This window comes from Cinclus cinclus, chromosome 2, assembly GCF_963662255.1.
Source record: "Cinclus cinclus chromosome 2, bCinCin1.1, whole genome shotgun sequence".
NCBI lineage: Eukaryota > Metazoa > Chordata > Aves > Passeriformes > Cinclidae > Cinclus > Cinclus cinclus.
Window position 1 is genome coordinate 94157436 of NC_085047.1, and position 16710 is coordinate 94174145.

General features: G+C 38.6%; 1 protein-coding gene across 1 annotated transcript in view; it reads right to left on the reverse strand.

Moving 5' to 3' along the window:
* Positions 1 to 13404: 13404 nt before the first annotated feature.
* Positions 13405 to 16710, reverse strand: part of MYO16 (myosin XVI) — a 258913-nt gene continuing 255607 nt past the window's right edge. Inside the window, exon 35 of the mRNA XM_062515094.1 lies at positions 13405 to 13638. Coding sequence (XP_062371078.1) covers positions 13405 to 13638 — 234 coding nt within the window. The remainder of the gene's footprint in view (positions 13639 to 16710) is intronic.

Below are 16710 nucleotides of genomic sequence, written 5' to 3' on the forward strand. Positions count from 1 at the left end.
CTTAAGTAATCCGTGCTGATGTGTCCTAAGGCTGCATGTGGTCACACCAGTAAAGGTTTAATACTCCAAGGACAACTAGCTGCATGCAGCTGCAAAATGACCCCTGGTGGCCTTTTGGGAGAGTGGCTGTCATGCTTTCTTGAGACAAGGGCGTAGGGGTGGGCAGGTGCGGTTGCTTTCAGAAGACCTTTGTTTTTGGGGACTGAAAAGTTGTGAAGATCAGGACAAAGTAAGTTTCAAAGTAAATGCTTGTGACTACTCTCGTACTTGTGACACTACTTGTGATCTAACTACTCTCACCTAGCTACCTGTGAGTACAAGCAAATGCCATTATAATGACCATGATTTGTCAGGCCACATGACACAGTATCATTTCTTTCTCTCCTTCTCCCACTCTATGCTTGGCATGTAAGGAAGGAGGGAAGGAGCACACAGAATTGTGCCCTTCCTGCCAGGCTGCATGCTAGGATATTTCCTTTTCTTGTTCCTTCTCTGCTCATGCCTAGCCTACTGTCTCACACATAGACTCATAGACTCATCAAGGCTGGAAAAGACCTCCAAGACCATTGAGTCCAACCTTTGACCAAACACAGCCTTGTCAACTAAACTACAGCACTAAGTGCCATGTGCAACTGTTTCTTGAACACTCCCAGGGACAGTGACTGTCACTTCCCTGGGCAGCCTTTTGCTAGGTCTGACCACCTTGTGATAGGGTGATAGGGGCTTTGAAAACAGTGGGGACACAGCTTACCTGTTTCAAAAGTCTGGGTGCCATGTAGCATTTGTTAACCTGACACCAAAGAGAAATAGGAAATGAGAGATGGGATTCAACAAGGGAATGAGGATTTATGAGGTGGCAACCTTAAGGGCCAGCTCCCATACGTATCAGATCCTTCTGTAGGAAATGCTGAACATCTGTAGGCTCCTCAGAGATACTACATTTCTTTCAAGACTGCAGTTCCCCCATCACTCCCTCCTTTTGCCTTCCTATTCCTCCTTCAGTTGAGATGTATGATACTTACTAACTAAATCATTAACTTAGTCAAAGCATATTAATAGGCTAAGTAATTATAACCCATGGTCATAATAAATGATATGGAGGGGGGGTTCAATTAAGAAATATTTTCCCACCCCTGTGTTGCATATGACCTTCAATGTATAGGCCATATTTCTCACTCATTCTGCCACCCTGAGGGAATTACTTCCCTTTATATATATTAAAAAAGAAACCTGTTAATGGTACACTTGTAATCATATGGCTGCATTTGAATGAATCTCATTCCAGAATTTCCCTGGAGGGTTTAATTATTCTGGTTTGAGCAGAATTACACCCAGTTTTAATTCTGTGTTTCTGACTGCAGCTGCTGGTTCATTTGAGCATCCATCCTCCAAACCAAGTGCACAAAGAAATGTGATGCAACATTCAAACAAAGAGCTTAATGAACAACTGTAAACAGAACCTCTCAAACAACAGCTATATATACCTTTCTGCAGAATAGCAGTTCTTGATTCTGAGCTATCCCTTCAATGTGGGAAGAAAACATGGTGTCAGTTATTTTCATTATGCAAATTAATTAACCTTTTTAAAAATGCTTTTTGTCACAGATATTTAAAAAAATCAAGAATTGAAAAGGAGCTTCTTCCCTGATATCCTCCCATTAAAGGTCTGGGACAACGACTGACACCTGCTATCTTTCTATAAATCTAGAGATGATACTTGGATTCCAGTGGAGCAATTCAGGATTTAAGGATTTATACCAACTTCAGTGAGAGCTAATTTGGCCTTCTAAATATGTAATTGTTCATAACAAAAAAAAAACACAAAAAAAAACAACAAAAAAACCCCCAAAAAACTGTTAATCCCTCACAGCAGTGATGGTGGCATTTTAACAGTAACAGCCAGCATGATTGAGTGTTTTCAGTGCTTACTGACAGATGGTCATTGTGTTACAAAACAGACTCCAATAAGTAATGACCATATCCACATGAGAGGTGGAAAATTGTTCTCTATTGTCAATCCTTTTTTTGCTGCACATAATGAAGTAAAAATGTTTCTTCAATTCCATTTTATTCTGATACTGAAAGTCAAAAACTTCAATTTGAATGAAAAGTGGCAAGAATTTGAAAGCAGAAATGTTTGAAGTTGTTTTTGTTTGCTTGCCCATTTCTTTGCATCTAATAAACATTTTGGTTAATATTTTCCAATTCTTATTTCATAGTATACATTTCCCTTCAGGTGCCAGTGAAGCTTCATATGAAAAATCACAAGTAAGCTCAAAGTGAAGATAGTTTTATAGTTGCGAAATGGCAGGTTTGAAACTTATTCCTCATAACATGATGAGCATGAGTGCACAGTGCTCTGTCTGACTGGGAAAGAGGTTTTATTCTAATCACAGTTCTTCAGAACATAATGTGTACTAACAGTTTATGTCCATCACAGCTGTGAATTTACTACCATTACTAATGATGCTACAGAAGCTATGACTCTTATACTGTAAAAGAATCTGAAGCATCAAGTGTGTTCAATAGGTACCTCAAACATATTAGTACATGTCTTGTTGTACACTAGGAGCAGCACAGTAGAAGTATGACTATTTCTGACTGGGTAGGTGAGAGTCAAATGAGGGGAACAAGTTGTCTTGCATCAGATTGTTGATGAACAAATGGAGTATTTTTCACAAGCACCAAGACTGACTTACTGACTTACATGCAGACTTCAATTTTTGTGAATAAATTGCTGTTGATCAGTAGTTATTTTGATTTGCACTGCAAAAAGTCTCAATCATCCAACTGAGCTGAAGTAGAATGATGAAGTTCAACTAGAAAAATTATTGCACTGCTATTTGTTTACATGTTACCTGTTCAGGAGTTCTAAAAGTAGCTAAAGTGGTTGTTTTGTCTTGAAAGGAGCAGGTAAAGCTAAACATATGGAATGAACATATTTATGAGGCAAGGATTCCTGTCAGCTCTCAGAAAAAAGCTATCCTTCAGCAGTAATTTTCAGCCATGTCTTGCATAATCTACAGCAAATACACTCATGACTTCCAATTCTTTATCTGTCCAGGACCTGATTGCTCATCTCTTCACTTTTGCACTTGACTAAATGTTTGCAGTTTTAAACAGGATTATTTTACTGACTCTTACTTTGTAATCAGGGGAAAAAGTGAAAGTTCATAAAAACACAAGCGTTTTGCTCCAAAAGTTTTCAGGGCACACTTTGCATAAAGTTCACTACCATAGAGGTCAATGATCAGATTGAAATCAGAAACTTCTGTGTGTCTGAATGACCCTTTCAAAGTGCAAGTGCTCTTGGGTCATAACCTGTGAGTTTTATATTCCTCTGTGTGTTTACATGTGTTTAAATTAGAAATTGTCTGGACAAGATTCTGCAATTAGAAACAAGGAGCTGTGCTTTTATTAGAATCCATAATGTGCTCTCAGAGCTAGTCACTTGACCCCGACAAGGTGTGGGAAAGATTTTCTATGGAGGTTCCCACTTGTTTCTGATAATGAAGTAGCCTCTTCAAGACCAACTAATCTCAGTAAAGATGAGACACATTCCCATATCTATTAAGTAACCATTTATAATTCAGAAGAACATTTATGAAAGCAGCAGCATGTCTTTTGTGTTCTATATATAGGACAACATTCAACGCTTAAACTAAGTAAGCACTTTTGCTACAACTTGTTGACATTTTGAAATCCTGTGGGGAAATGAATTCATGGCTTCATCACCTGTTGAAGAACTATCACAGCTCTCATAGTTAGCAATCTCATTAACCTTGAAAGCTGAATGATTACAGAGATTTACCTTATCATATTGGAAAGGTGGTATCTTAGAATTACACAATTGTTCGGTGTGGAAGATCAACTAGTTCCAACCCCCCTGTCATGGGTAGAGATACCTTCCACTAGACAAGGGAGCACAACTACTCTATCCAACTTGGCCTTGAATACCTCCAGGGATGGGGCATCCACAATATCTCTGACAAAACTGTTCCAGTGTCCCAACAACCCTCACAGTAGATATCTTCCTAATATCTAATTTAAACCTGCTCTCTATCAGTTTAAAGCTGTTACCCCATGTCCTGTCACTACAGCCTTTGTAAAAGTCCTTCTTCAGCTCTCTCATAGCCCTCTTTAGGTACAGGAAGGTGCTATAAGGTCACCTTGGAGCCTTCAGCAGGCTGCACAACCCAGCTCTCTCAGCCTGTTTGCATAGGAGAAGAGCTCCAGCCATCTGACCATCTTCCTCTGGACTTGCTCCAACAGGTCCTTCCTGTGCTGGGGACCCCAGAGCTGGATGCAGCCCTGCAGGTGGAGACTCACAAGAGCAGAGCAGAGGGGGAGGAGCACTTCCATCAGTCTGCTACCTACACTGCTTTGGATACAGCCCAGAACAGGGTTGGCTTTCTGGGCTGTGAGTGCAAATTGCTGGGTCATATTGAGCTTCTTGTTGACCAGCACTCCCAAGTTCTTCTCCTCGGGGCTGGTCTCAATCTCGTCTTCATGTGCCTTCATGTCAAGGCTGCAACAAAGCAAAATGGATCTTGTAATAGCAGTATCTGGATAAAAAAAAGATGACTCCTGGATCTTGGCAGTTTCAAGACCGTTTTTCTTAGGTCTTTTCCACCCTAAAGAATTCTATGATTCTAAGATTCTTTGTCATAATTTAAGTCATTGTTTGTAACTTAAATGTATGAAAAAAACAAAAACAAAACCAAACACCAACAAGGACAGAGATAAAATAACTTGCTTCCTAATTTTCAACTGTCATGGTCTTGTGGAACTACTTCCTGTCCAGTGATACCTTTGATATGTTCTCTTATTGTACTCAAACAGAGCTAAATCTTGCTTTATCTTCTTACAGACCTCTCACCCCCCTATTATTTCCATGTATGAAAAGCAGAGGGAGACATAGGAAGTATTATTTCTCCAAATTACAGGATTTGGAGCTATCATGGATTGTACAGGGAAAGGAGAACATTTCTAACACGTGAAGACATATAATGGAATAGAATTTGCAGAGCTTTTGTAAAGTTTGAATGGAGAATCCCAGTGTTCCTATAAGGGCTTTATTTGTAGTAACACATAAGGTGGACATGTTAAGCCTACAGATAGCAAAAGAGACACATGCACACACACATTCACAAAGTGCATCTCCATGCAATACCACACTTATGACAATACAACTTGTTTCATGCCAAATGCTGCGTGCCGTAGACCACTGTCAGCACAGTACACACTAACTCCATCAGACTATACTCGGTTCCTAGACATGGTCTTCCAAAACTGATTTTTTCTCTCTCTAGAGATCTTTGAGTCTTGAAGCCCTGTCTTGTCTCAGATTATGGGCATGCTTTTCTCTGCTGAGGGCTAAATGAGTATCTCTTACATTCCCACACTGTGGGAGAACCTTTGGCAATTTTTCATTATCATTTTGAATTCTGGCCCACCACTCTTATAAGCCCATTCAAGTTTGATGCCATTCTTAGTTTTATACAACTTCTATTCAAATAACAAATATTTGGAAAAGAAGTGGGTCTTGAATGACTCTTAAAAAAAAGAGATCTAATATGGAATCTCTCCTTCCTGCCAGTTTGCAATGATTACTTTCTTGGAACTTATTTTCAGCCATCTCTTTATCTACTTTATTGTGAACCAAGGTTGCTGTCTATGAGAGCAGCCTACAATTTAACTGATGAGACTTGATTCAGGTAGGTGGACTTCATGTTCAGCTACAACAACAAATTAGCTGGATCACCAGCTTCAAAGTGTATAACAACAGCATAAAATCCAGCTGTCAGCCACACAGGTTAAAACTGAGGAAAATAGTATCTTTATTAACGAGCTGTACAATCAATACATTTGTGCGTAATACACAGCAAATTCTGTGTATGCAGCAAGATGAGGAGGTGTCAATGCTTCAGTAAATCTCTGGAGGACAGGGTTGATGTGTCAGTGGATGCTGGCAGCCTGAAGGAATGGGTTGGCAGAACAGTAACACTGTTCAAAAACAAACTAAAATTTTGGATCCCCAGTTGAAAACCCCTATGTAACAGAACAGGCTGGGGGCTGATTGGACAGGAAGAAGCTTTACCCATGGAGGCAAGAAGTTTCAATAGCCTGCCTTGGCAGCAAAGGAATCCAATTTTATCACCTTCTCCAAGTCCCGGTCTTGGACTGGTCTCTTCTCACAAGTAACAAGTGATAGAATGAGAGGAAATGGCCTTAAGTTGCACCAGAGAGGTTTAGGCTTGTATTTAAAAGACTTGTAGATGTGACACTTAGGGACATGGTTTACTGATGGACTTGGCAGAGTTTGGTTTACTGTCAGACTTGATCTCACAGGTCTTTTCCAATCTAATCAAATCTATGAATCTCCTTTTTTCCCCGAGTACAGAGCCTCTTTCATGGCAAGAAATTTGGAGTCAGATGGAGGCAGGAATTGGAAGCCCAGAACACCCAATACAGAAACCCAGTTTAGTCCTGCCTACCTCTCCAGAAACAAGGCACCTAAAAGGCAGGTCTTTTGTAATTTCTTTGTAGGTACTGAATCCTCATTAGGATCTGGCCTTTTATTCCTATACAGGGATTACATAAAATACTAGATAAATACATTGCTTCCCCCCCCCTTTCTTTTTTTCTTTCTTTTTTATTTTTGCACTGGACGATTTGGACAATCTTATTTGAATGTTTGGCAGGACTTGTAAATACACAGAAATAAGTAATTCATCTGTGGGTCACAAAAATCAGCCAGGGTCAAATCCTGAACTTAACTAAAGATCTTTGTAAAATCATGGACCTAAACTAGACTCACATTCCCCAGCTTCAAATCAACCTCTCTGTTGAACAAATAAACCTTCTACTGAGCGTCCTATCTTGCCCAGAAAAGCAAGCACACTTACACTAGTTACAAGTGAAATGACCCATCACTGTGCCTTTGACCAACCATATAGAAAGTCTTTCGCACCTCAGAGAAGCTGAGGACTGGGTGTTTGTCTCCCCCCAGGAGACAAAGATGCATTCTTTCCAGGCTGCATGATGTCTGACTTTGGTAACTACTCATGTCTGGTGAGAACTCAGGGATTACACAGGACAGAAGCTTAAGGCAGAAGGAAGTCTTTAAACTCTGAGAGCTACTTTTGGGACATTGTCTTGATCTTAGATGATATGGCATCTACCATGTTACTCATGATAATTCTAAAGCCCAAGGAGCCTCAGTCTCAGCATGAACATAGAAGACATGCTTCAAATGCACTTATTTCCATATTGTCTTTTTCCTTTCTTAAACTGCTAAATTCATATTACAGACATGACAGATACACTAGTAAAAGCTACACATGAATAAATACTTTCAGTAATCATGTTACTAAAATATAAATTTAGATGACTGGAGAAGTAATTTCTAGTCAAGATATTTTTAACTGCATAGATTTATTGCGACTATATTTATTTGATAAAAACTTAGACCAAATCGATATTTAGGTTACTGGTCAGAACCATGAGGAAGGTTATGATATCTGGAAGTTTCCAAAGCATTTACCCAAACTTACCCATCCACTGACGAATGTTTTCCTATCTTAGACCTGTCAGATCAGACAACTCCTTGCCTGCCCATCTGGTTTGTAAGGCTTTAACAACTCTTTTAGGGAAGGTCTTCACTAAAACCAGCTAGAGATGGTTTTAATTCAAACAAACCTCGTGAAGTTGTCTTCCCAAACAGATACATAATCGGGTCCCCTCGTTTTTGAAATAATTTCCTGACCACCAAGTTATACCATGCTGTAAGACAGAGGAGCTATATCTGCATAAAGATTGATTTAATAGCTGTGGTTATTTCATTGCCACAACTTTCTAGCCTCGTGTTTTGGTCACATTTGGACAGTGAGAAAGTTGCATTCCAATACTCATTTTTAGAAACATATAAGTAATTTATATTAAGCTTTAATTAGAGAGAGCCTGCAACACATTTATGCCCTTTCTCTGAGAGTAGATGACAGATTCAGCACTTTTCTTTCTGTACTCTAATGAGTATCAGGAGACAGGTGATTGCATATCCAGGTAGACTGAGAAGGGGCTAGAGCCCAAATAAAACACGAGGGCACAAGCATTAGCTAATAATTATCACATGAACATTGCTATGACAGCAATATACCCATGCTTGTCAAATTTTCCACGTTGATACTTCAAAAGACCTCAGCAATTCTCCTGCATCTCAAAACAAATATCCATTAGTGTGGTCTTTTCAGAGAAGAATGGATTTATGAAAATGTATGTTTGTGAAGAGCTGAAATTATGTGCAAATTCAGACTTCATCCAACACACCATTTTAGCTAGAAAAGGTGAAAAACACATTGAAATACTGCACTATTCTATTTCAGTATTTTAAAGTATTTTTTTAAAAATATAATCATAAAGGTCATGCTGTAATTTCATTTAACATCATTTTGTTTATCATAAAAGTCACATTGAAAATTAGGCTAAGTTGACAGGAAAGGAAATGGAAAAGTGCTAAGAGTGGACTTTATTCATATATATGAGAACCAAACCAACCTAATTAGGGTTGAAATAAATATGTCTAACTAATTCAAGATGGGGTTTTTTTGTTTACTGTAATAAATCAAAAATCCTCAAAGACAGATCATGACTTGACTGAACTTTTGCCTATGACAATTCACAGCAAAATCCATGATTTGACCAGATCCAGCATACATTCATGGGTGAGTGAAAAGGCCAAACCACAGTGGGGAGAACAGACAGTCTTTGTTAATGATCTAATTCTCACAGCCATAGTATAAGCCAGCACTGGGATTTATTTATTTCTTCTCAAACGGAAAGTCCTGAGTATACAGAGAACAGCAGAACTGGAAGAAAAGCATTTTCTTCTATTTTGTTCAGCTATTGTCAAATAGTTATGCTCAGGTGGTGCTTTCTTTTTAAAAATTATGTATTTAAAACACAAAGCCATGAAATGTTTAATACCATTCTGAAAAACTGATTTGTACAGAGTTTAGTTACATTTATTATTTAACAAGTGAATGGCAAAACTTACTTAAAGTTCCTCAGAGCATTTCAGATATTAGCAGGCTTTACAGAGATAAGAATAACAGGATTACTAGGGATGCCAATACTATACAGCAGAATTAAAAGCTACAGTTAATATGGCTATTACTATCACTTTAGAACTAAGCTACAATCTATTACGCTTTCTTAGCAAGTTAATGAAATTCTCTGTCCCACACACAAAGGATCTGCAGTATAATAAAGTTCTTAATGAAAGTAATTAAACCTTTTAGAATAAAAAAGGATCACTGGCAAAAAAAAAAAGGTAAATGCAATTCACTTAACAATCATACTATTGTTTCGTAAACAATACAAATTTTTTAAAGGCTTATCACTTCATGCTGTACACAGATCTTTTGAAAAATATTGGTGCATGTATTTCTCTGAAGGTCTACATCAGTTTTTTTAAAAAAAGTTTTGCTTAAAAATGGCAACAGGAATGTAACTACAGCAACTAAAAAACACCAAGTGCTATTTCAGGAGTAACAAGTAAGATATACAAGCTTTAAAAAATTTCTCCAGCCAATACACGTTGTTTTTCTTTTATTGTGCCTTAATATGGTTTCATAATTCCCTTGGCTTTAAGACCAATGATTTTATTTAAAGTGTAAAATGCATCTGATTTTTCTTACCTTATGCTGAAGGATAGATTGATTTGTTAGGCGTTTCGGTTTTTTCACATATTAAAAATTAAGCAATAAGGCACAATGTGGAGGAGTGATTATCTAATGATAATCCCAGCATCCTGAAATTGCTTTATTGCAAATATAAATATATTTTAGATTTTTCACTGGACATTAAGGACATTAGCATGTCCATGGAGTTTAATCTTCCCCTTCAGAATATTGAATTCATAAGGCTTTTTTATTTCTAAGCTATTTTTTAATGTACAAGACAGGACTTCATACGCTCAAGAAATACTGTAATTGGCTGGTGCATACTCCACTGGGGAGATTAATTTACAAGCACTGTACAGTTCTGCTAAAACTACTTCTCAAGCTTTCAAAGTGTCAATAGTATATTTTCCCAGCCCTGTAAACACATTTTGATACACAATATAAACTTTAATGGTAGTTTTAAGACACCTCTGGGGGTATGGTTATTTAAGCAGTAAGACACAGTGGGGTGTGAATTATGGTATAGTAATTCCCCACTAACTGCATTGTTAGGCATGAGGCCAAAGGCCAAGAGACCAATGAACACACTAGGTGTGAATTATGACATCATAAGTCACACTCTAGAGTGTCTAACTGCCATTAGAGAAATATTTAAAACATGCATTAAAGCAAGTACTTTATTCCTACAGTACTGTACTTTAATGGAATATCGTGAAAAATTTTTCCAAGTAAAAAGTCAGCCATTATGTAATGTGGAATTAAAAACAAAATTGAAGCAAAACAAAAGAAGTCTTCTAAGTTTGTCATATTGCACTGTGGTGACGCACTTTAAAGAACAGCCCCAGAAAATATACATATTACCCAAGTTTGCAAAAAATAGCACGAAGGCCTTCTGCACAGGGTATTACAATCTGCTTTGCTCATTGTTTGTAGAATCAGATTGCCAGAATCAGGGGTCTACTGGCTTCTCCCATGTAACTATGTTGATGAAACTGCTACAAGATCTACATACCTCTTTTTCCACACTTGTTCATACTGCTCTAATAGGGCACAGTATGGACTTTGAACGAGCAGCAAAAAAGTTCCTTAAGACCTCATCTGAGTTCCTGCAGTTGAGCTCCTGAGGCTGCTCACAGTTCTAACACAACTTTTAGTAAGGACTGCAAGTAGGATAATGCATATTTATACTGTTTCCCATTTTAAATTCCATTTGACAAATGCATTTTCTCCCCCCTGGGTACTCCAGCATTCCAAGTGCAGCAACGACAACAGTGTCATCTGGAGATACACAAGCTCACCTTACAAATATCTATGTGTCTGGGAGCAAGCTCACTGCAGCAGCAGGGATTTTGGCATGATCTAAACTGGCTTCTCAGTCAGTTTTTACAGCTTGTCTTAAACTTCCAGGCTGCTGTGGATTGATTGCTACCAGTGGCCGAGGCAGCTAGTGAGCATTAGGGTTAGCAATATGCCAGAGCTTATGAGAGGGCTGCTTGCCAGGCCCATTTGGGGAGTGATAAGCCTCAGGGCATGTCTGCAAGTCTCAGTGCACTGAGGTGCTCAGCACTGCTAGGCTGGCTGAGCAGATGTTGTGGCTACGGATAGGGATGCTGTGCCATGTAGGGATAACAACCTGCATCCTGGAAGCAAAATAGCTGCAAGGTCAGGTTAATTAGCTCTCCTGCACCCAGTTCTGGAGCTGTTTCGTTTTGCACTCACAGAGGGATCTCTGTGTGTCCTTGGTTATCTGAACAAAAAACCAGAAACTTCACTTCTTCCAGGCACAGCCTAAATCTGACATACTTGGGTAGCAGGTGAGAGTTGTTTTCTGCATAACCTCACTCATAGGGGTTGCCTGCCCCTCCTGGATAAAATCATTATCATTATCATTACCTGTTACATCAGTCAAAGGTAAGATTTGGAGTCTAGAGTTCCTCATTCTCCATGAAACAGAAATGGATAATCTTACATAGAGGACTTCTGTGAAGATAGGTAAAAATTCGAGCTAACTTGGTGTCTCCCCTTCCTTGTCCACTCAAAATGTCTGTTTTAATCTCCAGCAAGAGAAGATGCTTAATTCTGCCTACAGCTTGATGATACTCGTGGGGACAATTTGTTTTGCTGCTTCCCTATATAAACAAACAAGCATGTGATTGCTTTTTGCTATTTGGCCTGATTGAAACTTCTGCCAAACATGATGGAAAAACCTGCATCTCTATGGATTTTTTCCTTTTCCAACAACTTCCAAACAAGAGTGAGCGCACCATTTTAGACCTAGCTTATATTTGAAAATATTTGTTTTATATCCACTTGCAAAACTTTTTCCTGGATCTCAATAGGAATGGGACAAACAACCAAGAAAAGGGTTTCACACTGGCTCTACAATACTCCAAGAACTTAAAAGAAGTAGCTCTAGAAAAGTAATTTTAAATATGTATACTGCACCTTTTAGTGGAAATAAAGCAGTATTTCAAAGACTGCTGGGCAATAACTAACATCCCAGCAGCATGTTTTTCATAAATTAACATTACTGCTCAGAAGTCACCTATACTAACTAGAATGCTGCCATTTCTGAAACCATTTCATTACACGAAATTTGAGGTATAAATGCATCACTGTGCTACCATAATAAGGACATAACGCTTTGATATACCCATCTCTGCAAAGCCTTCTGGCTTTTAACAGTAAATCACAGACCTATTCTCATACCTCATTACCATTATGTATCTTTCCACTGACACCTGACCTTATGCATAATCAGGTATGAATTTCAAACCACACTTATAATCTAAATGAATGCCTCATTATTTCATATAACCCAGAATGAAATAAGATTTGAGATGTAACTTCAAAATTAACCGTTCACATATTCAGAAATGCAGGTCTATCAAAAAGAAGTAATGTTCTCTAATTCACGATTGTGAACAGCACCAAATCACTCCTGCACACAAATTTGCAAGAATTTCAGGATTGGGTTTTAGAAAGGATGTTGCCAGTTCTGAAAAAAGTAACACAGTGTTGAAACTGTTTGGTATGTTGTTAAAGATAATCTATGAAAGAAAAATGCAGGTACTGAATTTATTACCTGTATTTTGAAGAAAGAACAACAGCACCAATTGCATGAAGTTATAAAACACCAGAAATAAACATGTAAATAATCTCCATAGAACACAGACATCTACAAAGAAATATATATATATATATGTATACATGTAATATAATAAACCCATTTATTAGGGAACAAGAAACATATTTTTGTACTGTATAAAACAGCTGTACAGTGTGCACACAGACTTTCCTGATCTCTCCAAAATGTCTGCCAGTCACTTCTCCCCATCATCATTTGCTTAACATAATCTCTTCATTGTCCATGGGAGAACTCTAAGTAAGTGACTGTTTTGTACTTTTAAACTAAGTACTTATAGTGCAGTTTGTCTCCATATATATATATACACATGCATACATATACATCCACTTGCTGGTGCACACATATATGTATATATGTATATATATGAAAAGAACAAACACACACATGTATACACACACACACACACACACACACACACATGACAGATCTAAACAGCTCCTCCATCCTGTGCTATTGAATTAGTGCTTGTAAAAAATCCCTGCACGTTTTGTGAGGGGAAGAAAACTTGCTGATTGTGCAGATTGAAGTCATTAGATGGTTCCATTCCCGACAGTCTGCAAACAGACATCTGAATCATATGGTGGTATCCCATATGCCTGAAGAGAGTCTGTTGCAGGAGGTATCTTCTACCTTCTTCAGCAGCGTCGGTTTCGTACAAGGGGGTGGAGGTGGGGCTGTGATTCTTTGCTCAGTATGGTGCAATATTTGCTGCCAGTCTTCTCTCTCTTCACACAGCTTTCTCCTCCAATCTAGAAGCTCTTGTAGAGCCACACTCTCATTCTCGGAAAGTCTAAGCTGATGAATAACCTGCGAGAAGAAAATAACAATAACAATAATAACAAAGGTGGATAAAGAAATAAATAAAAAGAAATAAACCTGTTAATAATTTGAAGCAAACTTCTCCTCCAAAAAGGTTTTAAACTCTTTACACTGAAAATAAAGAACATTAGTGATTTAGAATTGCCTTAATGCAATCTCATGTCTGAAAGGCACAGAGTCTGAAGTCACATCGTCTGAAGTTCTATGAAGTAACTGCCAAAACTGAAACAAACAGAAAAACCTCCCCTGTGTCATCAAAGGGTACATGAACATAATTCTCTAAAACACACAAAGCAGACTGCCTACAGCTTTTGTGGGAGTAGCAAGGCTTTTCCTCTAAATGTAAATACCCAAATAGCCATAACCAAGAAACCATAACTTTTGTTGCATATTAGAATCAATAAAGCTACTTTTCAGAGACAGGTGTTTCCTCAGCACCAGGGGCCAGTCCCTGTCTTCCTCCAGAGTATACGTTAACTTTAACTGTAGTTTCAGTTGGCCTGAATCTATTTATAAATTCATTCTGAAGTAGCCACAGTTCTGCACTTGATTCATAATTCACCTAGAATAAATTGTTCCCTTCCATTTAACTCTTCTACTGCAGTGATTATATTTTTTTAAGTCAGTCTGAAGCCCTCATGTCTGCACAAGTCCATGGAGCAATGAAGTCCATCCCACCATCCTTCAGAACTTGACAACTATGCAGTACAGCATCCCCTAGAGCAAGTACTGAGGTCTGTTGGCTTGGGAACATTCTGCAGCAGGAGAAGCTTAACTAGAACGTATGAAACAAGTCCATCATGTCATCTAATAGCCCACAACCCTTATTTTGTTACATCACATAATTTTCTTTCTTAAGACCCCCACAGGAGCACCTGTAAGAGGCACCTAAGGGATGACTAAAATGCCCACATTTCACTTCACACAATGGACTCACTAATTAAGGTTGCATTTTTACTTGTCATAATAAGGGACAGCTGTATGTTACTTATGAGAAAGAAAATGATGTGCAGTGCTCATGAGACACCCCACACATTATTAGTTCCAGGTGCAAGGAAATCTGAGTGACAAGAAGGGCATTTTTGGCACTGATAGACAATAGGGTTCCTGGGGCAGAAGAACTACCTGTGGGCTATTCCTGTGGCTCCTGCTCTTCCTTCATGGAATAGCTAGTGGATGGGTATGGAGGCTTACCAGGCTTCATACTGCTATTTCAAATGTGTCCTGGGCAAATCAGACCTTTCACATGCACATGTCATCCGAGAAGGAATGAGCCCTTACATGGATGTGCCTGAATATGTACAGGGAATTTGCTTAACTTATGGTTGGTTGGCATTTCAAGGAGAAATGCATTAACCTATAAAATGGTTTAATTACAGGTATAATAAAACACAGATTAAAGTTCTGAGGTTTTTTTTTAAAGAAGAAAAATGAAAATTAAAGACTTCATTAATGCGTATCTCAATTGCATATCACTGTAAAATTAAAAACCTCTTTGCTTTTATTATATTTACACAAAATGCAACAGGGCATCTCAGCAACTCAGATGAAAATTAAATGTTTCACATATATTGCTAGAGGGATATCAGAGACAAAACATACTACCTTTTCTTTTATTCAGTGGTTTATAGAAGAAGACAAAAGTTTGCATTTGGAAACAACTTCTCAAGAAAGACATGTCAGGTGGCTTTACCCTAAAGAACAGCTGGATAGTTTGTGAGTCACCATGGCTTACCCATTCCTGGCCAGTTTCTGCAGTATTTTGTGGGTTTAAATTTTGAACATAATCCATTTTAGAAAGCACATTGACTGGAATACAGTCTTCCCAATTTGGACACCTTAGTTGCACCTAAATTTTAGACATTTCATGAATCTGCAAAGGCATACTTCTCAGAGAGGTTCTGGAACACACAAGAACCAAGCTTTGTTAGACTGTCATCACGAGAGTTTCACATGAAAGAGTTTCAGAGATAATTAAACAACAACATGCCTGAACATTGGAGGATAAATATAGTTATAAAAATAGGTATTTGGAACTGTGTAATTGGATGTACTCTGGTGAAAAGACTTTGATAGAATGACTAATGAATTCTGGAATAATTTCAGTCTGAGAGATGGGCAGAGTATTTGAAAAGAGAGAGAGTGTTAGTGCTATTCCAAGGAACATGAAGACACATAGGTGCAGGTGAGATGTAAGTACATTTTGCCTGGGCGTGGAATTGACAAATACATCCTGTTTATAGCTTATAGGGATTGAAGAAGTTTTATTATACTGGCTCAGCTTATGCAAGCTGTAAATTAATATTGGGTCATCAGTTAGAGCTCATTTTCCAGTGCATAATGGACAAAAGTTGGTCCAGTTCAAACATAAGTGTACATACTTGTCTTGGGGTGACTTTATGATGCTTCTATCCCCAACTGTATGTTCTGCTGGTGTTGAATATTGAGTTCTGCAGCTTTAAGGCTGGTTCCAGCAGTGAAGGGAGAGAGAAGAGGTGCAGAGTTTGTTATCAGAGTTTGTTAGCACTTGCTCCCCTGCATCCTTCACACAGACTGTGCTGTCTGCAGTGGGCAGCAGCAGAGAGCTCTCCTTTGCATTTGGTCAGTTTTCTGGCTAGCTGAAGCGAAGAAGCTCCCTGGACTGTGGATTTTTTTCTATGTTTTCCTTTTATTTGGAGTCGTTTGAACCTGCTCTGGACTGAAAACCCGGAGAAGCACCAGGAGCTCACACCTGTGTCCCACCAGGCCTGAACTGGGCTGTGGCATTTCCCAGGCTGGAGGGACTGAGAACAGCCTGAGTGAGCCAGGCTGAAACCCAAGGAAGGGACTCTGCTGAATTTGTCATCTCTTCAGAGGGGAAAAAGGTTTTGTTGTTTAGTATTGCTCATTTTTGTGCGGGGAAGTGCTTTGCCTGTTAAATAAACAGGCTTTTTTCCACTTCTCTCCAAGGAAATATTTCCCCAAACCAGTTGGTGAAGGGACTGATAGAATCTGTTTCCTAGAGGGACCCCATTCAGAGGTTTACTCCCAAATTTGCCCTACACCAGGACAATACTTTAT